At 40.2% G+C, this 26,074-nt stretch overlaps 1 protein-coding gene across 10 annotated transcripts; it reads right to left on the reverse strand.

The window, feature by feature from the left end:
• Window positions 1–485: 485 nt before the first annotated feature.
• On the reverse strand, window positions 486–23,511 carry TBC1D7 (TBC1 domain family member 7). 10 transcript variants are annotated; one of them, XM_065584990.1, is made up of 10 exons: window positions 23,351–23,490; window positions 22,661–22,737; window positions 21,967–22,068; window positions 16,188–16,307; window positions 15,299–15,379; window positions 11,384–11,571; window positions 10,091–10,228; window positions 6,075–6,220; window positions 1,817–1,946; window positions 486–735 (listed from the first exon to the last, which is right to left on the reverse strand). In XM_065584990.1, exons 4-10 carry the CDS (start codon window positions 16,297–16,299, stop codon window positions 649–651), a joined length of 882 nt encoding a protein of 293 aa, XP_065441062.1. In that variant the 5' UTR covers window positions 16,300–16,307; window positions 21,967–22,068; window positions 22,661–22,737; window positions 23,351–23,490; the 3' UTR covers window positions 486–648. The 10 variants fall into 10 exon arrangements, with proteins under 10 accessions (XP_065441062.1, XP_065441061.1, XP_065441060.1 ...); XM_065584989.1 differs by having other exon boundaries at window positions 22,572–22,737; XM_065584988.1 differs by having other exon boundaries at window positions 22,404–22,737.
• Between the last annotated feature and the right edge of the window lie 2,563 nt (window positions 23,512–26,074).

Below are 26,074 nucleotides of genomic sequence, written 5' to 3' on the forward strand. Positions count from 1 at the left end.
TAAACAACTTATGTTAATGCTACAATTCAGAGGACCCTAGCCCAGTGGTCCTCAACCAAGGAGATGCATACCCCAGGGGTACATCAACTCATCTAGATATTTGCCTAGTTTTACAACAGGCTACATAAAAAGCACTAGCGAAGTCAGTACAAACTAAGATAATTCATACAATGATTTGTTTATATTACTCTCTATACTATACATGGAATGCAAGTACAATATTTATATTCCAATCAATTTATTTTACAATTATATGGTAAAAAGAAGAAAGTAAGCAATTTTTCATTATTTTTTGTAATAGTGAGCTGTGACACTTTTGTATTTTTATGTCTGATTTTGTAAGCAAGTAGTTTTTAAGTGAGGTGAAACTTGGGGTACACAAGACAAATCAGACTCCTGAAAGGGGTACAGCGGTCTGGAAAGGTTGAGAGCCACTGCACTATCCCATTTGAATGTTGCAACTATATTACCAAAATTACTGCTCATCACAGCACAACTCAGTCTTTATTTTTACTGCAACAATTTACAAATTAATCAGTGTGATATTTACAGCAAAAATGTGAAACAATTTAATGTCTACAGATACTAATCTAGGGAAGGACAATCAGAAGGTATGTCCTTCCAAACCGTGAGGACTGCAGCAAGTTCTCAGACCAAATGTACCGGTGTCCCACAATGTTTGTGCCACAAATCAATAGCTTTGCTCACTATTGCGTCAGTGTTATCTTGAGGAATCTACAAAAGATCAGGAGAAAGGTTTGTGTTAAATTTAACAAGGTAGTCAAAGAGCCTCAAACAAAATATCCAATCACTCCAAGTAATATTTATTTCTATTCTCCATTCTGTTTATTTCACTTTCCAAACTTGTCATTTCTTGCCCCTAATCAATACTTATTTTGGGCATGGGTAGGAGCTGCCTTTGGATGGATCCCATGTGTTCAGGCCTAGCCAGATTGGCACCCAGCTCTCAGAGAAACAATCTCATTGTTTCCACATAAATGGAGGTGGAGGGCGGTGTTTCAGTCACCTCCACAGTGAGCACTCTTTGGGGAGGGAGCAGGCCAGGGCCAGGTAGCATTGTGCCATCAACCTTGTGAGGAATTCCAACAAATTAACACAGCTTGAAGCTACACTAACTTTTCCACAGAAATCTCTCAGTACCACATGAACATGAGTGGGATCCAATGCCAGGATACGACAAGTCCTAGAAAGATGGCTCAAGGCAGTGCTGAGGCATTGATGGTCCATGCAGAGAGCCTGTTGCCTCCATGGATGTCTGGAAAGCTCCACTCATTCAGTGTGGGGAGGAAGAGGAGCCCAAATCACCCCCAACAGAACAATTTGGGGAAATTTAAAGGACAGTGGGTTCTCCCCATAATCCCGATGGATTTTTCTGAAGGTGGTTATCAATTTGGGCTCTAAAGGTAAAAGCCTACATCAGCCATTGCTAAAACCCTGAGACCAGCCACCTTATGGATTCCTTTCCTCCTAAAAGTTAGTAACATTGTAATGACTGCAACTGCTATTAGAACTATAGTAAACTTAAAATTTAAAATATTACCACTAAATAAAAATACATACAAAAATTGAACATTGCTTTTCTACATTAAACCCACAATCAAACTGTCACTAAAACTGAGGAAGATAAGGCAGATTGAGTATTACCCAGTTCTCAGAATTACGGGTAATATCATGTAACTCATTTTGCAATGCTTTTTATCCTAACTGAATTAACAAGGGACAAAGTTGTTTTTTTTTAAGCTGAAAATATTTGCTATACCACCAAAAACAATGCACAGCTAGGATGAGTACTTACATTTTCCAGAAACTGTGTGATCTTCTCTGCGTTAGTCAGGGCCATTATCTTCATTTTAAAGGTTAATAAAATCTCCAGAGCAACAAAAACAAGAATCTTGCAGGATCCACTAATAACTTTGTCCCAAATCCTAAAATAGTAAGTAACAAAGTCAACAAACCATACTAATCTGTTCTAATCTTTTATTCATTGCAACAAATCTCTTTTTCATATAATTTCCATGAATGTAGCAATGTACTAAATTATACATGCAGTACCTGTACCAGTACCATTTATATTCAAAGTAAGGAAATCAAATGTTACAAGTTAATGACTTCTACTAAATCTCTAACTATGATGGATTAAGGGCAGAGCAGTACAGTAGTAGTGCCGACTGCTGCCAACCTTACACAAAGACCCCAATTAGAAATAAAACACATACAGATGTTCTGCATTGTTAGACGATTATAAGCTAAAATTTAACAAGCAGATCTTGTTCTAGTAAGCTTAATTATTACACATGGATGACTGTCACAACAGTATCAGTGACAATGAGATTTTTTTCCTGGTGCCAAGAAAAGGAATAAAATTAGCATATCTATAAAGACATTTGTCAAATAGTTAACCAACTGAAACTAAAAGTTCAGAAGGAATAAAGTGCTACGCTAACTAACCAAGAATACCTACTTTGACCAAATATTCCAGCTTATTGTATGAGAAGTGTAACTGATATCAACATGGTATCACCAATTATGTTCCTGTAAATAATAATTATACACAGATAACATCTACTGACCCTCCCAACCCACTCTCTTCCTCACATCCACCCCCCTAGTATTCTGCATAAAGCTACAGATGACAACTTTAGACGGGAACCTGAATGGTAAGTTTCCAAAGGCTGCAAGTAGTTTCACTACATGACTCCTTATTAAAAAATAATCCCTCCTTCTTTCAATTCTTCAACCTTCATTATCACAGCTCTTGATGTCACCATTTGTGCTCATTCTCCAATCATTGTAAAATCTACACAGGACGTGAAGGTGTAAAAGACCATAAAATCCTCAGGCCTACTTTATACATCACAAGTCAAGAAGAAAAGGCACAAGCCAAATGATAGTGCCCCAGACAACGTTTACTTCCCAGACACTAGAAGTATAACGTGTAGTGACTGCACAAATAATTATAATCCTAAAGAGAGCAGGGCAAGAGTCTTTCCAACATGTATTAAAACTAAGCTGCTGTGACACATCCAGCCTTCTTTTATGATTCTGCTGCCAGATTTAATTGGAGTGGTGACTGAATTCATTACAGAAAGGTAACAGCATGGGTTTTAAAAAAGCCCGAAACATATCCATTGATACTCAACCTGTTCCCAAACAAGCATTTCAGTCATTTCATTTAAATGCTCATATTAAAACAACTACAATTAGTTAACTAATCCCCAGTCTAACGTTACCTCTGTTCCCCTAAAAACCAACCCAGGGTCACACTTGTATTAGTTTTATTACAATGCCGCTGTTAGGTCAGATAGAAAAGAGATGGAGCTCATTCATACACGCCCACATTCATACCCTCATGCACCCACACACTTACACAGGCGGAGAGTTACCGGAGACAGCATGGAGGCCGAGAAGCCGAAGCGGGGGAGATCTGATGTGTCCGCCGGTGGTCACGAATCCAGGCTGCTGAGCAGGTCAAGGAGCAGCACCTTGTGTGTGTGGCTGCTTCCTTTTATTTTGGAACTGGGCAGCTCCTGTCACGTACACTGAGTTTTTCTTCTGTGTCCGTCACCGAGAAGCATTCCCAGTCCCTGTTCCTGTCATGCATCTTTTCTTTACAGCACTCCGTGACTGCCTTCTCAGGGCAGATTACATCAGGCACACCTGTCTCCGGCTCTTTTCTCCTTGAAGTTCTTCTCCGCCCAGTCCCACATACACTCCCTTGTTCACACTCCCTTATCTTCCCCACACACTCCCTCGTTCACACTCTCTCTGATTGAGTGATGGGATATCACAAAGCTTGGAAGTTCATACAAGTGGTAACTTGAAAAGGTTACAGAGCTTGCAAAGGTTACAAAACTTCAAAGGCTGTGCTAACAATCACTGAAGTTACGAAGTCTACAAAAAGGTTGCAGAACTTAATGATACAAGTTACAGATCTTACAATCGCATTTGAGCGGAGGCTTTACATAACACACACTTAAGGAAAGGAGTGGAGACAAAAAAGCTACACTTAAAATGCTGCATCAACACAGCTGCACCAATGTAGCGCTTAAGTGAAGATGCTCCTACCCCAACAGGAGAGAGCTCTCCCATCAGCATAGTTAATCCACCTCCCCAAGAGGCGGATTACATGGGGGGTTAAATTCAGTATAACTACATCGCTCAGGGGTGTGGATTTTTCAAACCCCAAGAGACGTAGTTATAATACCAGAGGTGTGTAGTGTAGACCTGGTCAATGTTAGCACTAACCAGCTCTGTCTCCTCTTGCCCTCTCTCCTTAACTTCCAGCTATTATTACTGTCCATGCGGCTCAATTAATTTAAAACAATAATGGGAATGGGAGTGTATGACATGATGATAAATACACTAGCAGTTGTCAGTGCCTTGTCTATGCTAGTGCTACCACCAACCGAGCTGCAGCAGTAGAAAATGATAGAAAAAAGGCTAACGTAGAAGGCCACTGAGTTTATTTATTGATTTATTTTTGTAATTAAGTATTTTCTTACATAGTTTTTACACCTTACATCTTTATTAGTTCAAGTGTTCTTATCCTAACTTTTAGGATCAGACATACTTTCACGGTTTATGGCTTCAGAAAACTTGTGAAAGTTAATTTATTACTACATTGATGGGGAAATGACTACAGAAATTTAAACTGTACGAGAAGTCCTACTCACGGTCACTGAAAGTTAAAGCAAACGTTCTACTCGTTACGATGGGTTGGTGGGATTTTTTGTGTGAGACTAGCATCCTTAGAAATGTAATAGGTATTAAACTAGCCAGAGAAGGGCTCTCCTACCATTCCTTCACTGCACAAAAACATACTGACAATTACAAGGGGAAAAAAATACTAAATTAAATAATATGAAGCTGAAACAAAGTAAGCTTCATGCAAAATCCTATGCACATCAAGTTTTATTTACTGTGAGTTGTGGAATAGTTCTTTGCATTCTTTGAAAGAACGCAAAGAACTATTCCACATCTACATTTTTCTGTAAACAAGGCACACATTACAAGTCTATGTAAAAAGAATAAATGCTAGAAGGTTCTCAGGGCAACTTCTTAGATTCCTCATCAAGTGCAGTCCTTTATTGAAAGTAAATTCTTATTCTGCCTTATCTCAGTTCATTACCAGGATTTTCAGTAACTGTCCTGAAATACTGTTTTGTTTTGTTTTTCAAAAATTGGCAATACTTCATTCATTACTATGAAGTCTGTACAAATACACCTCTACCTCGATATAACGCTGTCCTTGGGAGCCAAAAAATCTTACCGCATTATAGGTGAAACCGCATTATATCGAAATTGCTTTGATCCGCCGGAGTGCGCAGCCCCCCGCCCCCGCCCCCTCCCCGGAGCACTGCTTTACTGCGTTATATCTGAATTCGTGTTATATCGGGTCGCGTTATATCGGGGTAGAGGTGTATTTTAAAAAACACTTAGCTACTACAGTGATAAACGGGCTCCGATCCTTCAAGCTGACATCTCCACTAGGGACTCTGCTGGTATAACTATACTAACACAGCTGTATTGGCAAAGCCTGTGTAGTGTAGACTAGCCCAGCGTATGCTTTATTTTCATGGACTTTATCATGCTTAACATATCAAGTGCTATATTTTTAAACAAACTCTCCCACTATATTTTTAAATTCAATGATAATCAAGAGTAAACATTCACTTAGCAAAGCAGTAACTGCAACTAAAACATCTGAAAATTCAGGTGCCTTTAGCTGTATGTCACAAAATAGGGATTTGGGGTTTTAAATACTAAGAAGCTGAAAGTGGTGTTAGCACACACAGTCAAAATTCTTACATTTTAACCTCATCTTTTTTAAATACAAAAAAAATCCACACTTTTAAAAAGATCTTATATCTGTAATAAGTGGAGTCACATCAAATTTTGTTATGGTTTCTAAATCAGTGCTACTTTAAAATCAGTTTTCCTCAAATCTAGTTCATATTCTGGGTGATGAAATAAGAGAAGTTATCTTGTACTAGCAGCTAAACAAAGCTGAAATTCCTAAACAAACAAACAAACAAACACAAGAGAACACTTGCCTCTGTAAACTGGATTCAGGTAAACACCCTGCAAAACACTTCTTAAACCAAAGATTGTAAGGAAGTTTGCTCACTGCAGAGCAGGCCTTCAGATGCGCCAGGAGTCTGTTATCTTCAACATTCAAATACTGTTCAAGAACTTTTGGCTATAGAAAGAACAGGGAAGCAAAGTTTTAAATACCTCACATCAAATGGAACTCAGAATTGATTCTCACTTTAAGAGAAGTGTCTCAAAATTAAACACATGTAAAAAGCAAATGCTAAAATATTAATATTAGATAATGTACTGCAAGGTCACATTCACCTACGGCAAGGTTTATTGAACTCTGCATTTGGCGGATAGCATATTTGCTAAACCAACTGGTTCCCCCCTTCCTAAAAAAAATCACCTACCATTATGAGGGCTTCTAAATACTGTAGCATTTGTTCCTTTGTGTAGTAAGGAGTCAGAATTTCAGGTGGCGCAGAGGATTATACCTGCACTAAACTTTCACCATTTGGGGACTAGCGTTCAATTGCTGCTACCATCACAAGTAAAACTGAGTTTAGTTCATCACAAACCTAGCTCCATTTGAGCACATCACAAAACCAACACACAATGCAGCAAAACAGGAGAAATCACGTCTCAGAGCAAATCACTATGCAACTTATTAAAAGCATTGTTTGCTGTTTAAAAAAAGCCTGTCAGAAGTGTTTTCAGAAAGACCAGCAGAATGGTATATAATGGTGGGGTTTAAAAAAAGAGTGAATTTAAAAATCATCATTATGCATTTATATAAAAAACACAAAAGTTTCACTATTTTCTGACATCTGGACAAATGACTAATTTTACAGTTGTCAAAGGCAAAAAGATTTTCCTGTGGCTGTAATCCAAAATTCCTATTTTTGATAGAATACATAAACTATTGAAAAAAATCTGGGAGTGAAGGATCTATAGCCCCCTCTCTTGCTAATGGGAACACTTGTGAAAACACCCCTTCAGGCATGCAAACACTAATAATTATGGCAATTGATGTAGTTGAGTGTATTAACTCCAGTAACAGATGGTGGGTTTACAAAACAACTATTTTATAACAGGAACATGTATCTACATTAAGGATTTGAGCTTCCACTCATTGACTTCAATTGTGCAGGATCAGGCCCCCAGGTATGTATTTACATGAGTGGACACGGTTTATGAACAGGTTTCTTACTGTAATGTTATTTGAAAGGTCTAGATAAAGCAATAGATTTCTTATAAATACTAGTAAACTTAAAAAAAATTTCTTCAAGTTGCCTTTAACAAAGAAATTCTGCAGAAACTCAACATTACCTGATTTAAATGTCCACTAACAAAAGAACTCAACCTACTAAACTGACATTTTATTGCAATTTGATTCAAAATGTATTGTTTTCCTAAAACAACAAAACCTGTTCTCAGTTCAAAACCAGCACCAGCACCTGTTGCCTGAATATCGGCTAATGAAGGATATGTGATACGCAGTAGTAGAGACAGAACAATTTAAACAGCTCTACAAGTGGTATGATGCAAAGTACAGAATTGTCGGTGTAATTAGGCTTGTGACAGATTTTGTTTAAAATCAAAATAATTTTTAAAAAGTGACTGCAGTTGTAGGAATTCCAGTTGAGCTTGGATACTATGACCCTAGGCATCCCTGTATTTACACCCTACACACCACTGCAATAATATTTGTACAAAATATGCCTTATGAGGTATCATATGAAAGCTAAAAACATGTTGATTACTAATTTATTATAAAATGCATGTGTTAACCTTATATGCAAAGTAATGAATTCCCTCTGTATAACATTACAGTAACTCCTCACTTATTGTAGTTATGTTCCTGAAAAATGCAACTTTAAGTGAAATGACGTGAAACCAATCCGATTTTCCCATAAGATTTAATGTAAATGCAGGGGTTAGGTTCCAAGGAATTTTTTTGGGGCAGACAAAAGGCATTATATACTGTACCGTATAGTACTGTACGGTGGTTGGGAAGTGCCCCTGGCTTACCCCACACGGGCATAGCCCATAGCTAGGAAGCACCTTGTGCAGCAGCAGTGGCAGCTTTCCCCCAGAAGAACAGGCACCGACTTTGCCGGGAGATGCTCCAGGCCCGCCTCTTCCCGTCCCCGCTCCACTCCAGGCCCACCTCTTCCACCCCCACTCCACCTCCACCTCCTCCCTGGAGCACACTGCGTCCCCACTCCTCCCCCTTCCTGCCAGTGCTTCCCTGCCACCAAACACCTGTTTGGCGGTGCTTACAACCTTCTGGGAGGGAGGAGCGGAGACACGGCACTTCCCCACTCCCTCCCTCCTTCCCAGAAAGTCCTAAGCTGAAGCGCTGGGAGGAAGAGGGAGGAGGCGGAGAAGAGGAACTTGTGCAATGCTCTCTTGTAAAGTCGCTGCTCTTCCACAGAATCCTACAAGCAGTGGACAGAGCAGGCAGCCAAACAACGTTATAAGGGAACATTGCACAACTTTAAACGAGCATGTTCCCTAAGGGAGCAGTCACGGAACTTCAAAACAACGTTAAGCGGGAGGATGTTAAGTGAGGAGTTACTTGTACTAGAACATATTTAAGAACTGGTCTACACTAGACAACTAGGTCAGTTTAATTAGGTCCGTCAGAGGTATGAAAAATCCACACCACTGAGCAACATGGTTCCATCAACATAGCTACCGCCTCTCGGGGAAGTGGATTACCTATGACAACTGGAGAACCCCTCCCATCAGTGTAGATAGAGTCTACACTAAAGTGCTGCAGCTGTGCCACTGTAGCGTTTTAAATGTAGACCATCCTTAAGGCAAAGACAGTTTAGCCTAGGTAAAGGTAATAAACACGTCTATCTTAGACAGAGGAATGTGGGTTTACCTCGATTTACACATTAGCCGAAAACAAAGCTATTAAGCTAAGCCAGTCGGGGTTCTCTTGAGCCTGAACTCAAGGGACAGAGAATTAACTGACTCCTGCACCGCAGAGAGACACAGGAGACTGAATACCCAGGAGGTCTTTCTGAGCTGTAAGACAAAGACATCTCTTTGGGGATATAAGGACCAGAAAGATACTGTAGGGCTCCTTCACCTTAAGGAGACAAAGAAACCAAGCAATTTGATCTCTGTGATAGGTCTTGGCCAAGCCAACCAGTAAAAAGCTGTCAAGGAAACTCGGGGTGAGAGAAAACATCTTGAACAAAGACTATATTTTGCTAGATTAAATTTTAGACTTTTTGATGTGTGTTTTCACTTGTATTTGCTTGTAACCATTTCTTCCTTTCTCTCTTTTACATGGTATCATTTAATCCATGTTTTTCTATTAATAAACTTGTTTTACTTTTACTATAAACCAACTCAGTGCTGTTTGAAAAGATGGGTGTATTTACTCCAGTTAGATTAATAAACCTGTGATGTATGGACTCTTTTAACAGAGTGGCAAACTTAGTATCTTCTGTGCATGCAGAGTGGTAAGGGCTGTGCATTGCAGACAAACATCTCTGAGGAGCTCAGGGGTGACTGTTACCTGCTAGGCAAGGTCTGGGCCAGGAGAGCCTTGAGGACCTAGCTGATGAGGAAGACTGGGCTGGTGTGGCAGAAAGCTGAGACACAGTCTAGTCGCCAGCAAAACTCACTCTTGCTGAGGCAGAGGGTAACCCAGTGGCTCACAGCTCTGGATATCCGCAGCAGCGGGTTACAGATACAAAAGCTAAACCCTATCTGTGCTCAAACCTGTACATTTTTGTTTAACTTAAAAGTCTAAAAATTCAAAATGCAATTGAAACATGTTTTAGCAAACAAGACCAATTTCTTACACCACAAAGTTTCTATCAGGGAATTTACAAAGCACAACTGGAGGCCTATATTATTATTTTATAGTAACTAGTGGCAGAACAGAACCAGGTCTACTGACTTCCAGTCCCTTGCTAGCTCCTAGACGTAGCTCCCAAGATGTTCAGTGCATACCAAGTCACATCTCCCCCCACTCCACTCAGTCTCTCTTTTCACAAACAATACTTACCAGCTGTGGTAACGAATCTTTGTATTTGTTGTTTAACTGATTCACAAAACTACTGACAAGCCAGTAGCAGTCGATATTATCCTCCACCACTTCCTCCATGGCTTTAGCTATGGCAAGAAACACTTCATCTTCTGGTTCCTAGAAAACAAAAATAGAAAATTGGGATCCACAGAATTGTTGGGCTGCCCATGTAAGTTATTGTGATTCCCTGACCCTGTAATTTTGATAGATGAACTGAACAAATATGTGAAATGAGAAACGGTACTGACATAATTCAAGACTTTGGCAATAACTGCATAACTGTATTTTCTGTAAAATACTGAATGAATGAATGAATGAATAAATAAAAGGGGATTATATTTTTAAATCAAAGTGACAGAAGTTTGGCATGGCTCAGTCATGTAACAGAAATAAAAAGTTCTCTGTATCAGGTGACATGAGTCAATATTAATGGTGTGTTCTATCAAATAAATGGGGCCATCCTCCTCCCTTTTACACCATGATGCTTGCTAGTTTATAGAACTGCTCTTTGCTTATAGATGTTGATGTGTACAGAATGATTTTGTTTTAGATAAAAGGCCACTTCTGTAGACTTTTAATTACCTGGATACTAGTAAACTCTCCCCCATGGGACAAGGCACCTTATTCCCAAAGTACAACTCAATAGGTACTTGAGATGCATGTTCTCTTCCTTTCACTAAACATTAGATTTCCCTGTCACCAAGATTATATCATGCTCTCTGCTTTTAGACACGGAAAGGGAATAGAAGTCATGGAAATTAACTATTAGATAGCAGAACTCCCATCATCAATGGTCAAGTAGTTCTGTAGCGGCACTAAATGCTTGAATAAAACCCCAAAACAGCTCAGGTTAGCAAAAATGCCAGATTAGTAAATTGCAATAATTTAGGAACACAATGCAAGTTGCATAAATCACTACTTTTAGTGGCCCGGCCCCAAGACATTCAGGAATCCCTGCGGCAGCAAGATTGTCATTTGCTTTAAGGCATTTTAGACAAAAAGAAATGAAGGTAGGAACTAGAATACAAAACGCAACCAAGTCCAGAAAAAAAAATATAGAAAAGATTAAGGCATAAAAGCTTATGCAAGAATTTGGGGGAAATGAATGAATGTACAGTTTGAGTAAAAGCTAGAATTTGATATTAGTATCCTGTTTTTACACACATTTCATTTTGTCTCTGTGTATATCTTTCATGCTATTAATAGGTTTCAGTTTAATGTTTCTTTTATCTGAAAGAGTTCTGTTGAAAGTCAAAAGAAACAATGACTGACCAGAGGAAAAGCCAGATTTCGAGGCAACCTTCCTGACTCTAGTTGATGCATGCGAAGGAAAACTTCAACCTGTGGGGTAGAATCCTTGATAAACCGAATTACTTGGAGGGCATGATACACATCCCTATATTGTTCTGTTCGGTACTTCATCACCAGAGCATGAGATTCATGGTGAGGAGGAATAATTCCTAAAAAAAAGAGAGAGAGAGAGAGAGAGAGAGAGAAGGAAAGCAGTGAATCCTCTTTCTAAGGAGCTACGCTTACTTCAATATGTACTAATATACAGCCTGCAAAAGATGTAGGTCCCAATCATGCAGCTCTTACTCATGTGAGCTTGGTTAAAAGTTACGGTATGGAATCTTATAAAGACAAGACGACACAGAACAAGCAAATAATAATATTTATTAAAACGGAAGGTCATGTGTTGGACCGAATGCAGGAATGATTTATTCACGGACTTGGTTTACTGATCCCCTTTTAGGCCTCAGCATCAGGCTGATCATTTTTTGTCCATGAGGTCATTGGAGGCTGGTATGTTGAGAAGAGGTTTCATTGTTTGGAATGAGGGGAAATTAGTTTAATGATCTAATGAAGTAAATGCATTTAAAAAAAATCAAAACTGCCATTGGCTTGGATTTATCTGCAGCATTTACTATATTGCGTTTTCTGTGTATTTGTGCTGAGCCTTCCCTTTGTTTTGGAGATAAACGTAGCTGCAGAACAAATATTTTATTCCTTAGTAACTAAGACATTCATGGTCTCATAGAAAAAAACAAAATGGGCACTTCCTATACAAATGCCTTACCAACAGCATAACAAATCATCAGCAGCCTAGATCGAAGAGCAGTGACACAAAAACAGAACAGTTCCCTTTTCCAAAATTCTATGGTCCCTCTAAGAATATCAGGGTTGTGTGTGTGCATATAAGTAACACAAAGGTACTGTGCAACTTTCTTATTTAAATTTACATTACCCGCAGTGGAACCTTCTTTACAGACTTTACCAGAGAGATCAATCTTCCTCTGAATCAGTGGTGGGAAGTAGTTTCAATAACACAGGATGAATCAATTTCAGGTAGAGGCCCCATAACCATGTCAGCCAAAGAAGCATGTAACACACTAAATTTTCCTCACATAACACAGCTGATTATGTTAAACGCCCATCTTTCTACCACCATTACAAGAAGGATAAGTTATCTTTCCACTGTCCCAATAAATGATTTATGATATCCATAACAGACTAGGGTGACCAGATAGCAAGTGTGAAAAATTGGGACATGGGTGGGGGGTAATAGAGCCTATATAAGAAAAAGACCCCAAAATCGGGACTGGCCCTATAAAATCAGGACATCTGGTCACCTTATAACAGCCTCATATGACATCTTTCCTCTAGTGCTCTCTTAATTGAGCACTTTCCTTCATCCTAATGATTTCACCTCACTTAGGACTTTATCTTGCTACCACTGAAGTTAATAGCAAAACTGCCAGTGACTTCAACAAAAGTAAGATCCCAATGAGGCCAAAGCAGAAATGCTCCTATGTATCACTAATGGTGTAAAACTAATCAGTAGTTTTGTAGGAACTAATCAGAAGGAGGCCCTCTTCAAAATTAGTCTTGAATCAGGTTAATCTGCTGCTTTTGCCTCTCTTTAAATGAAGGAGAATAATAATCCCAAGTGTTAACCCAGGAAATCACAGAATTTGAGTACCAAACAAAATAGATACAGACACTTTTCTTCAAACTGCCAGAGCAAATCATCCTAACAGCTGGGATTGAACAAGCCATCATAACTAAGCAAGTACATGCTGCTAAATTTACAGGTTAAATCTAGTATCAGAGGGGTAGCCGTGTTAGTCTGAATCTGTAAAAAGCAACAGAGGGTCCTGTGGCACCTTTGAGACTAACAGAAGTACTGGGAGCATAAGCTTTCGTGGGTAAGAACCTCACTTCTTCAGATGCAAGTAATGGAAATCTCCAGAGGCAGGTATAAATCAGTGTGGAGATAACGAGGTAGTTCAATCAGGGAGGGTGAGGTGCTCTGCTAGCAGAGCCATGTGAATGGCTATCGAACTACAGAAACAGTTTCTCCTCCCTTGGTGTTCACACCTCAACTGCTAGCAGAGCATCTCACCCTCCCTGATTGAACTACCTCGTTAGACATTACAAGCAATTCTCCCCACACTCAACTATCCCTTGTGCCTCAGCAGACCCAAGGTGTCTGTAGAATGCTTTACCCTATTCTGGGTTGTTTAACTGAAAAGAGTTCAAATATTTAAAATTTCCACACTGAGTTCTAAAATGAAATTTGTAAACATGTTTCTTACACTTTCTATATACTCAGAATCAGACTAAGATGTAAGCTGGTATATAAAATATATAGAAGGACTCGACCTACCCAACATTTCATTGTATCATAGGGTTGTAAGAGTCACAAATCATGGTGTCTGAGGCAGTGAACAAATGCTACTGGCTCTAAACTGAATTACAACTTTGCACAGAAATTCCTTTGTGCAGTTAACAGTGCAGTTTTGGATGAAAGATCTTCTGCTGTTACTTCTTAATACCATCTATATTTCTTCCTCACAACATTTTAAAGGATTCTGAATCTCCACAACTTTCAGTTACCTGTCTCCAGAACTGTGTTTATCCCTAGCTTAATTCTGTTATTGCCCAGGGTTTCACTATGTATGATCATTTAGTAAAAGAAACAGTATCACAAGGTTCAGAATCAACTTTTAGGTTTTGCACCAAAAAAGTGTTTACAAATCTTAACATGGACATTCATGAATTTTTAAAATAATTCACTTTTGAAATAAAGTGAACAAAAAATGTTTAACGAGAAAAGTTTTAGACAGGATTTAAACTTTCCTCTTCGGTGTTTGCAACCCAGACACTAAAGCATTGTGTTGGTGTACCAGAACCAGGAAGTGAAACTGAGCAGACAGAAGACTGACATTTACTACTCTATTTTTATTGTCATGATAGCAATGAATAAAGTAGATAGGCAGACACAAATAGTTAAAAAAAATTCCAAAATATATTTCAGTTTTAATTAACTAATGCATTAATAGGGATTTTAACGTTCAAACTGGTAATATTCCTGTAAGGTTAGCTAATGTTTGAAAAGCATCCTAAAGGTGAAGTTTGGCACGTTCATAGTTCTAAGAATTATTACTAGTCCTGGGCTACACACACCCCCAGCTTCGTTAGTTCACACCTAATAAATCCAATAAACTGAAAAAGCTGTTCCAAAGCACCATTAATACTGTTGGAATTAGTAATCTGACTCACTTGCTACACAGAATCTAGGACGTGGCCTATTTATGGTCCTGGTTTCCTTCTCCTCTCCAATGGCAAATATCATTTAACATTAGAAGAAAAATTAGAGCTAAACCTTGTTGGAAAGCTTACTACAATAGGGATTCTAATCACAGACAGATTCTATTAAATAATCAGTTCAATACAAATCCCTAACTTTTTAAAATCTAGTTTTGATCAGAGATTCAGTTTCACTTAGATGTCCAATTTTTTTTGACAATACTGAAAACCCTATTAGATGTCAGCTATTTATATTAAACATCCAACTTTACCCACACTAATTATTCATATCATGTCCATGACATTATAAGCACATTTATAGACGTTAAATTCAATTACCTAATTTTGTAAAACCGCATGTACAACAGTTCCCAAAATGCATGCATAGAACAGAAAGTCAAATCGTTGTTAACTTGCATGTGTACATTAAATGTTCTCGGTGTGAAACTTGTGAGTATGCAGAAGTGGACCCATGTCTATCATTAGCAACTGGTCACAAAACAGAGTATTCCATGTTTTTACAATCCCCCAAACAAATGACAAATACCCAGCTTATTCTTATTTCTACAGTTAAAACCACAGTCTCACATGTCATACCTAAAAGCACCTTCCACACCAGGATACGATACATGGATGGGAGAGGAAATCTTTGACTAAATGTGCAAAGCTTCTCAATATCTGCAAAGAAAGCAAATATTTTTCAAAACATTTTAAAAACTTGAAATATTTTCAATAGTGGCATTGATTCACCGAAACAGGACAATTCTTTAGTTGCAGATCTACATCTGCAAATTGCTCTTTAAAAGGACTAACAATAAAAGCTAATCCGTTTCAGTTCAAAATGGATAGAAGTGTCATACAAACTGCTCCAATGATTCTACTGAAAATTTAAATCTTAACTTAAAATGAAGCCATAGGTACACCAGATCTAATCAAGGGGGGGGAAATGACATTTTAAGCACTTTTGAAAAATGTGTTGCTGCCTCAAGACTAATTACAAATAAGCTCTTTTAGGTGCAGAGACCATGTCTACCTTTCTGGTCTATGACAGACTTGCACCCTCAGAGACCAGTAGAAATAATAATCATATCACAATCCATTGTGACTTTCAGGAGGAGGAATTAGCAGCAGAAGCTGAGCAACTCTTGAACAAAAATTACTTTCGTACAAACATTTTCAGTTTCTTGGCATAAAGAAGAAGAAAAATAAGCAAGAGGTTCTAAATAAAATATCCACTGCTTCTCAAATGCACCTATTGGAAGCTTTCAGTACCACTGAAGTCTAGAATATCCCCTAGCAATTTTAGATGCTACTTTTTTTTTGCAACATTACTATTAATATCACAGTAAAAAACATAAAAAGTTTAAAGACAAAGGATCAGAGGTGCTAAGCACCAGCAGTTACCGCTGACTTCAGTTAGTTGTGGGTTTTCAGCACAACCAAAAATCATGCCCAGAAAGTACAGGAAATAGTGGGATCAACTCACCCAATCGATCATCTTTCAGTAGGATTTCCAATGATTTCTTTTCTTCAACACCACGAAATCCCACTTTTTCATAGTAGACAGAGCGGAAGTTTCTCTGAGAATCCTCAGCCATGTTTTATTCTGAAGGAGAAGGTGGGGGGGGGTTCAAAAAAGTTATAACACACTGTTGGATATAATTTAGAGAAAACTGCCTTTGTATATTGATGAGAATTAAGTTCCTTCATCTCTATGGCATGAGTAACATCTACTGAATTTGAAAGACTTTCAAGACACGTGCATCCTTAGACAGACACCACTGAAAAATAGACTTTGGACTAAGTAGGGTAGATCTAACGGAGTCAGATTTCAAAGAGAATAAACTGGGTAATAAGTTACATTGCTTTAGAAAAATAAAGACACTTTGTTTTGCAAAATCTATTAAAACAATATATGATTATTTTGTGAGAAATCTGACTGCTCACAAGCTTGGATAAGTAGAACTACTATCCAGACAAGTAGAACTGTCAGTATCTACTACACAAGGGTACCTTAGGGTAGGTCTACACTTACCTGGTAGTTCGGCGGCAAGCAAATCAAACTTCTGGGTTCGACTTATCGTGTCTTGTCTGGACGAGATAAGTCGAACCTGGAAGTGCTCGCCGTCGACTGCGGTACTCCAGCTCGGCGAGAGGAGTACGCGAAGTCGACGGGGGAGCCTGCCTGCCGCGTCTGGACTGAGGTAAGTTCGAACTAAGGTACTTCGAACTTCAGCTACGTTATTCACGTAGCTGAAGTTGCGTACCTTAGTTCGAATTGGGGGGTTAGTGTAGACCTGCCCTGAGAAACTGATAGAGCATTAAGCTCAAAGAGTACAGGTGGATGAATGCAGACCTGTCAAAGACTGTGCAGATTTCAATAAGACACTCATGTTGTCAGCATGCACAGCATTAACCACAACCCTGAGCTTGTCATTCTAGATCAAAGAAATATAAATAAATTATCCCTATCTTAAAAAATATGTTGTATATTATGCAATGTGTACATTATATTTTCTGATAGAAAATTTCCATTGTGATTGAACTCAATTTTTTACAGAAAGGATCTCTCGTAATTTGAAGATTTGCAAAAGCTAAGAAGCACTATGCTGGAACTCAGAGTAATGAAAAACAATCCTGACCTTGATGTCCAAAAATATATGGCAAATTTGACAAGAATTTTTTTTTTTAATTTGTTTTTGGAGCGAATGGCACAAGCATAGAGCCTTTTTCAGCTATGGTTCTCTAGTGGCTTATAGGAGGACCAGGAACAAAACGTATTTATGGATATACACAAAGCCCCTGATCTTGCAAATATGTAGGTCTTTGTTGTATCAGGGCCAAAATTAGCACCCAAAACCAAGCAATAGTAAAAGATTTGTGTTTATTGTGTTTGATCAGATCACATTTAGATTTCAAAACTAGACAGACACTATTCACATTAGTGGAGACATATTTCTTTGGGGATGCTCCCAAAATGCCTCACTTACATAAACACTTGAGACTTTTCACAAGCCAAGCACTGCAAGATCGGGCCTTTAGAGTATTTATTATTAGTTTGTATTGCAGCAGTAGCCAGAAGCCCCATTGTGCTAGGGATACTGTAAACACAGCAAAAAACAAACAAACACCCACACCATTCCTGCCCCAAAGAGTTTAAAATTTTTACTTGTGTTTGACATACAATATTTAGACAGCAAATTAGTCTCAGTTCTCTTACAGTTGGTGGAGTGACATTTTAACAGATATAACTTAGAGAATTTTTTCACTTCAAGGTCCCAGAAGCAAAGACAAGGTTTGCATCTCGAGGCCAAAAGACCAAAAACATCAAGACACTTGATCATGGCCTTGGATAGACCAATACTAAAGTAAAGGCACAACTAAACCTACAGTGACAGAATTCTAAAAATAAGAGAAACCTAAAAAAAAAACTATGGTACAACTGTACAGAGGAATGCTATTTAAACTGTCACCGTAGCAAAAACATTTAATTTTGATTTACTTGAGAATCAGATGATATCCCCCAAAATTGGAAAAACTACATTTTTTGTCAGGCAACCAAACAACTTTAAAATCTTGATTTCATATGGTCAACTGAACAGGAAAAACTGTCTTCAGTGCGTTAGTTAAGAGACCTCTGCAGAAAAAAAGCAAACAACTCAATTGGTCTTTATATAAATATTTTCATTCTCAGGAAACACTTATTACCAGATTATTAAACTAAAAGGCAGCAATTTAGGAATAAGTAGTAAAATATTATTAAACAACAGTCAAGCATGATGTAGACAGAGTGGTGCCCCTTTATAACGAGGATTGAAAGAATTAGATTTTTATTGTTAAGCATCAATAAGCGTCAGTTTTCCTGGACATGCACAAATGGATGAAAAAATATTTCTGTCAACAATAATCAAAGTGAGAAAAATGCTGCTTAAGAACGTACTAGTTTTCTGTAAGGATATTTGCTTTGTATATTTTGACATGTGATGTTGACAATTTGTGTTTTAAGCATTATAAAGATTTAACTTTTTGAAAGTCAATGTCTACTCATTAATTGTCTGACCCTCCCATAATTTCCTACAACTGAAAGTTTTAATTGATAAAAATAAAAATAAACATCGATAATATCCATCAAAATTATAAAAATAAAAACTGAATTCTGCCAAGTCTATTTATAGCTATAATAGTACCTTATTAATCAGCACTTATAACTAGGGTCCCATTCTACAAACAATCCCAATGATTTCAATGGGAGTATTACCTTGCATAAAGTTGCATGTATTCGTAAGTGTCTGCAAGGTCATGACCTAGGAGGTTGATTTGCAGATCAAGAGAATTTTGCCAATTATCAAATCAATAAACAACAGAAAAGCAAAGATGCTGCATTACAAAATGTACTTTGTTAATCTGATAAGCATAGTCTAGTTGATTATATTACCTCATAGAAAGCTAGTAAAATGTTCTTTAGCATATTGTTGAAAATTAATATTCTCGTAGTAAAATGACGGAGTGGAAGATGTCAGCCTTCACGGGCCCACTCTGTTAAGTGAGAATTCACAACGAATGTCATCAACTCAGCAACCAAACATCGCTCAGCGATCTCCTGGTTATTAGAGCAGCAACTCAACAAATCCTGAAGTTCCTCCTCAGGGCCATACAACGTGCCAAATAGGCCCTGGCATAAGAATCCTGCAACTTAATGCTGAAGGACTCTCATGGGCAAAATTCAAGTACCTTGGAAACTTGCTGAAGATTTACACCATTGATATCTTCATGTTGCAAGAGACCCATGTTGGCAACAACCAACAGGGTAGGCACTACCGTATCTATGGACACAACCTAATGACTAGCCATTACTATCCTAAATATGGCTTGGCAATATACATCAAGGACACCATCACAGATTTCAATATTATTCCGTCAATTGAAGAGGAGATCACATTTGCCACAACTATCAAAGTAGGGGAGCTCCACATTACCAACGTCTATAAAGCCCCTGGCACAAAATGGCCAAAACCAGCACTACCCAGCACTCCTATTCCATGCATCTATGCAGGTGATTTTAATAGTCACCATCAGGGCTTTGGAGCAGAGCCCGGAACTGGAGTGTGGAGCAACTCCGGAACAGTGGCGCTGCAGGTTTTTGCCTGGAGCTGGAGCAGAGCCAGAGCACATCTCCAAAGCCCTGAAATGCTATCAATGGTTTGCATGGCTCCTGAAAGTAGAAGAAAGAAGAACATTCCCTGAGGCTTCCGAAAAAAGCACACTCCTTGCTGGATGAGAGAGACACAGGAGTTACTCCGGCAATACAATCAGACCAGGAGCTCTCATACCACAAAAGCCCTGCTACATTCCTTTGACACAGCAAGATGCCAGTGCTGGCTTGATTGGGTGCAAAACCTTGATTTTACACATTCAAGTTGTCAAGCCTGGACACTACTACGACGTCTTGGGGCCGCCAATGCCACAGAGTACCCGTCACACAAAAAACAGCCAAACTCAATAGCCTCCAAACTGGTAGCGAACACAAAAGGACCACTTGATAAACACACAAGAAGAGAAGTGTATCAACAACTCTACCGAACACTTGCATCAATCTCCTGAGGAGAACCTGTCACTGTCAGCATTGAGGAAGTAAAAGAAGGACTTGCCATGATGAAAAAAGGGAAGGCTGCAGGCCCTGACGGTATTCTGCCAGAATTCCTCCACCATCTCAGCCCCAAAGGACTCCAATGGCTAGCAACATTGTACTCCGTTATCTTAAGAACAGTACGGATCCCTGAAATATGGCATGAGTCAATGGTACCTGCCACTACAAAGCCTGGAAAGCCCCCTGATAAAGCAGGAAGAGATAGGCCAGGGGTTCTCAAACTGAGGGTCAGGACCCCTCAGGGGGTCACAAGGTTATTACATGGGGGGTTGCAAACTATCAGCCTCCACCCCAAATCCCGCTTTGCCTCCAGCATTTATAATGCTGTTAAATATATAAAAAACTGTTTTTAATTTATAAGGGGGGGTCGCACTCAGAGGCTTGCTATGTGAAAGGGGTCACCAGTAAAAAAGTTTGAGAGCCACTGAGATAGGCCAATTTCTCTACTATGTACGACCTATGAACTTCTTCAACATACCCTCCTCAAAAGAATACGCCCTTTTTCTGAGCCAATTATCCCTGTGTGGAACAGGCAGGCTTCCAGCCAAAACTTAGTTGTTGTGACCAAGTTCTGGCACTCACAACTCACACTGAGGCTGGCTATCAAAAAAAACCTTAAAGACTGGCACAATATTTGTTGACCTCTCATCTGCGTATGATACTGTATGGACTAAGGGCCTGATGCTGAAACTTGCTAAAATTATACCTTGCTAGCAAACACTTCACCTGCTGTTGATCATACTGAGTAACAGACGCCTACAGGGGTACCTGGGTAATAAGAACAGCTCACCCAGTGTCATAAACAATGGGCTACCACAAGGCTCTGTACTTGCGCCAACCCTTTTAATATTTACATAAGTGACATGTCTCCAGTTAAATCATGAAAATCTGGATATGCAAATGATCTTTACATGACAATCCAAGCAAACCTCCATGACATTGAGAAAGCATTAACTGAGGACATCCAAAATATGGAACAATATTTCTGGAAATGGAGGTTCAAAGTAAACACTGGAAAAACAATAGTAAGCGCATTTCCTCTTGATAAGAGTGCCAAAAACACACAAAGTAGCTTTCTGTGGTAAAAATGTGCAACACGATTACTCTCCAACATATCTCAGAGTGAAATTCGACACCACCCTCACCTTCCATGACCATCTCGAGAAGGTAGCTGCAAAGATAAAAACGAGAGCCAACATAATCCTGAAACTAGCAGGTATAACCTGGGGTGCATCCGCATTGCGAACATCTGCAATAGCACTTGTATATTCAGTAGCTGAATATTGTGCAGCCACACATGACTTGTGGAGTGCCAGCTGAATACAGTGAAGCGGTGCATCATGGGAACCCTTAAGTCGACTCCAACACCCTGGCTACCTGTCCTGTCTAGCATCGCTCCCCCGCCGATACACCGAACTGCTGCAACATTCCGTGAAGCTCAGTGATTCCAGGAAAATAGATGTCTTCCTATTGACCATGACCTTGACAATGTCCCCCGCCCCAACATCTTAAATCCCACAAGCCTTTCTGGGAACATTCGTTTAGCCTCATACAATCAGGCTATGATCAGGAGGCTTGGAAAGCAGATTGGACTAAACAAGAGTTAAAAAATAAGCACCTTGTGCCAGATCCCACGCAGAAGGTTCCTGGGTCTGAACTTCCCCAGTCATCTTGGTCAACTCTGAACCGAATTCAAACCAACCATGGTAGATGCGGATATCTAATGCACAGATGGAAAATCAAGGACTCCCTGGTGTGCAAGTGTGGTTCCCCACAACAGACCATCAATCATATCATTACCTACTGCCCAATTTATAAATATGAAGGAGGCATTACTGCAATAAATTTTGCTGCTCCTGATGTAACCATTTGGTTCGATCAACTTCAGGTGAAATTGTAGTTGCTGCTCTACACCAGCCATACAAAAGTAGTAGTAAAATGACACCTTACTACCCCACCTTGCTATAAAATCTTTGCAAAGAGGGAACAAAACATCTTTTGGCATGGACCTTATGGGGCTATGTGGATTAGCAAGGTTCTACAGCGTACACTCACTCTGGAGAAGCAGCAAGTGACACTTCAACCGTGTTGGTCCATACACACGGCTGATATTTTGTAAGTTTTCTGCAAACATCCACAATTACAAAGGAAAATCTTCTAGCATGTATTTGGGAAAGTGGGGGAGGGGTCACCTACCCCCAGGATGAAATTAAAATTACTAACACAAGTTCCCTTCTGTGGCACCCCAATTCACACCACTCTCCTCTCCCTACCAGCCTCCTCCATTGAGGCCAGGGGTGTTTGACACCTACCGGAGATACCAAATGCACGGAGGGAAATAATGGGGGTGCAATACAGGGCGGAAGGGAACAGCAGCCTGCTACGGGAGCTAGATGTTGACAGGGAGGAAGATAATGGGTGAGTGAGTGGCTGATGATGAGGGGAATAGTGGAGTGAGTGGGTGCTATAGAGGGAGGAAATGGCTAAGGGGGATGGGTAGCAGAATAGCAGGGTGCTGTAGAGGGCAGGTGAGCAGATGGTGGGGTAGGGGATAGTGGTGTACTACAGGGGCTGGGTGGTAGCTAGAGGTCAATGGGGTGGTGGCTAGAGGTCAGTGGGGTGCTATAGGGGCAAAGGGGTGGCTATAGGCCAGTGGGGTGCTATAAGGGTGATGGCTAGAGATCAGTGGGGTGTTATAGGGTCTGGGTGGTGGCTATAGGCCAGCGGGGTGCTTTAGGGTCGGGATGGTGGCTATAGGCCAGCAGGGTGCTATAAGGGTGGTGGCTATAGGCCAGTGGGGTGCTAGAAGGGTGATAGCTACAGATCAGTGGGGTGCTATAGGGACTGGGGGGTGGCTCCGGAGGGTCGGGACGCTACAGAGGCTGGGGGTGGCGTCACTGGAGCTGTAGGGACCGGGGGAGGAGCCCGTAGGGCGCCGGGGGACAGGACCCGGGACTAGACTCCCCACACCCCAGCCCCCGCGGCCCCGGCTCCTTGCAAACCCTGCGCTAGCGGCGGCCGCTCTCTGCCCGCACCGCTGAGCCCCGGCCCGGGCCCGGCCACAAACACACGACGGAGGCGGAGCCCGGCCCGGCGCAGGCGCCGCCGGCCCGCACAGTGTAGAGGAGGCGGCGGGGGGCGGGCGCAGGGCTGGAGGCTGGGCCGCGGGAGAGAGACGCGCTAAAATCCACCCCCAGGCTGAGCACAGGAGACGCCCCCCCCCCATGCCCCTGCCGGGGGGGAGCGCGCGCGCGCCCCAAATCCACTCTGCCTGGGCGAGGGAAAACAGACATCCGCACAGCAGATCCCGGGCGAGAGACTGTGACCCTGAGAGCGGGTCCCAGCTCCGTCCCACGAGGGAAGGAGGAGAAAGAAACACTTGGAGCAACTTCCCAACGTCCCATGGTGCCCTGCCGCCCCCCAGCGAGAAAAATCCAAACCTTGCTCCTCGGGGTGGGGTTTCAGAGCCAAGGTTTCCGTATTGCAACTGCCAAGCACTCAAACAATCACGAGATGTTTAAAAAAAAAGAACCGGTGGGGTCTTTTAATTTACCTTGGAAGCTTTAGGGTTTACAGTTTGAAGCTTTTCTATGCAATCAGAAGGGCTAGACACTCTTTTTTTTTTTAATGGACACTCAGAGGTTCTTTAATAACGTCACTCCTGGATCGGAGTCTTTAAGAACAACACCAAACACCAAGAGACTCATGAATTGGTTCACTGAGATTTTTTTTCAAAGACCTAAAGTTAGGCACCTAAATCCATTTATAGGCACCAAAATACATAGGCACCTGATTTTCAGAAAGAATGAGCATCAATTTGTTTTGAATCTTGACTGACATGTTTTTACTGTACATGCCTGCAAGAAACCATATTATAACGCCACTGGGCAACAGCTCTGCTTAAACATTCTTGTTGAGCGTGTATTCAGTTATTTACGTTTATTGCAGTAATTCTGTACAGCACCAGATGGCAGACTGCTGTCATTTTTTTCTGCCTTTTTTGACTGCATGTGTCAAAGCAAGGGATGGCGCTTGTCTCTGTGCATGGAGTGGTTTGGGTTCTGTTTGTGGTGTTCCTTTATGGAAACAAGCTTATCAGTTTCACAAGCTTTAGAATACTGTTGCTGAAGCTCACTCAAACCTCCATCTTACTTTTATGTTAGGCCTTGCCAACAGTCAGAGCAGAATCATGCTGAGTTTTAAGAAAGTGGACAAGGTGGGTGAAGTAATACCTATTATTGGATCAACAATCTGTTAGTGAAAGAGAGAAGCACTGGCGCTTACACAGAACTCTTCTTCAGAATCTCCATGAAGCTCAAAAGCTTGCCTCTTTCACCAATGGAAGTTGATCCAAGAAAAGATATTACCCCACCAACTTTGTCTCTAAGAGCCTGGGACAAACACAGCTAGAACAACACATTCTAAGAAAAAAAAGGTTGCTGCTAGTGCAATTTATTTGAGTACAGTTTCCATGTAAAGCATCTGTACAGGATTTTTTTTTAAACTGTGGTAGCACACACTGTGCTAAGGAGCTGCGGTATACTATTATTTATTGCATTATCTCAACAGCTAGAGGCCCTAATCAAGATCTGAGCACCATGGTTTTTCAGGTGCTATAAAAATAAAGAGTAAAAGATAATCCCTGCCCTGAAGACTTCACAATCTAAAGACTACCTGTGCCAGCATTTTGGAATCCAGTTTGTAGTATGTTTTACAGCATGTTAGGTTTAGACACAAGCCATGTTACAACTGTGTTTGACCATAGCTATGTTTGAAAACAGTTTCAAACGTGGTTATAATAGAGCCTAGTGTGGATATCACCTGAGGCAGGAAATTAATACAATTAATATGGATTTTATAGACATATGGAGTTCATTCTATCCAGGTTTTTGGTTATCTTAACCAGCTAAACCTTCCTCACTATCTAGCCCCTCTTCAGGAAAAAAAAAAGTTAACCGTTAAAGTATTTAACAAACACAAATGAAACTGAAAACATTAATCATGGAGAGACAAAATGTATCATAAGCACAATGATTTCTACATGTGACCATGTTACATGAGTTAGTAAAGCTGGTTGCATTTTCAGTTAAACACTTGGCTGCTAAATTGTTGAAAACCACCAATTGATTGTGCTTTTCTGCTTTTAATAAACATTTATTTCTTCTTGTGCAATGGTGCCTCACAATTGCCTACACTGCACATCACTGAAATGTCTTCCATTGTACACTGGTGTAGCAAAGGACACTGGTAGTCACATTAACTAAAACACCATAGTATAAGCCAACCTACAGATAGTATAAGCCAAATTCTGCTCTTATTTACATTGATGCAAATCTGGACTAATTCAATTTATTTCAGTGGATTTGCCATTGTAAATAAGAGCATGCAGTACATTCTAGGACAATCTCCTCCAGATTCTGAATAAGACTTTGTAACAATTGAGGCAGAGACTTGCTACAGAAAGAACTCATCCCAAGAATGAATTCAGTGCATGCTGGGAAGAGACTTTGATAATTTTGTCCATGCAGTGTATATTTGTTCAAGAAAGCCTGTTAATAACTCACTTGACTAGGCCACTTTGCCAATCTAAGGGCTGAATCCAGCTCTTGCTGAAATCAATCGAAGGAGTCTTATTGACTTCACTGGTAGTTGGATCTGGTCCACAGTGCTTCAAGGAGCTCCCAGAAATGCAAAGCACCACCCTCCTCAATGCTGCATACCAAGTG

The sequence above is a fragment of the Chrysemys picta genome, chromosome 2, assembly GCF_011386835.1.
Source record: "Chrysemys picta bellii isolate R12L10 chromosome 2, ASM1138683v2, whole genome shotgun sequence".
Lineage (NCBI taxonomy): Eukaryota > Metazoa > Chordata > Testudines > Emydidae > Chrysemys > Chrysemys picta.

Excerpts from the sequence above, each read along its gene's own strand:
- TBC1D7 (XM_065584992.1), bottom strand. The coding sequence starts at position 16,299 with ATGGCTGAGGATTCTCAGAGAAACTTCCGCTCTGTCTACTATGAAAAA. Across the intron at positions 11,572-15,298 it reads GGTGTGGAAGGTGCTTTTAG|GAATTATTCCTCCTCACCAT; the intron begins GTATGACATGTG and ends TCTTTTTTTTAG. Across the intron at positions 736-1,816 it reads TCACACAGTTTCTGGAAAAT|ATTCCTCAAGATAACACTGA; the intron begins GTAAGTACTCAT and ends GATCTTTTGTAG.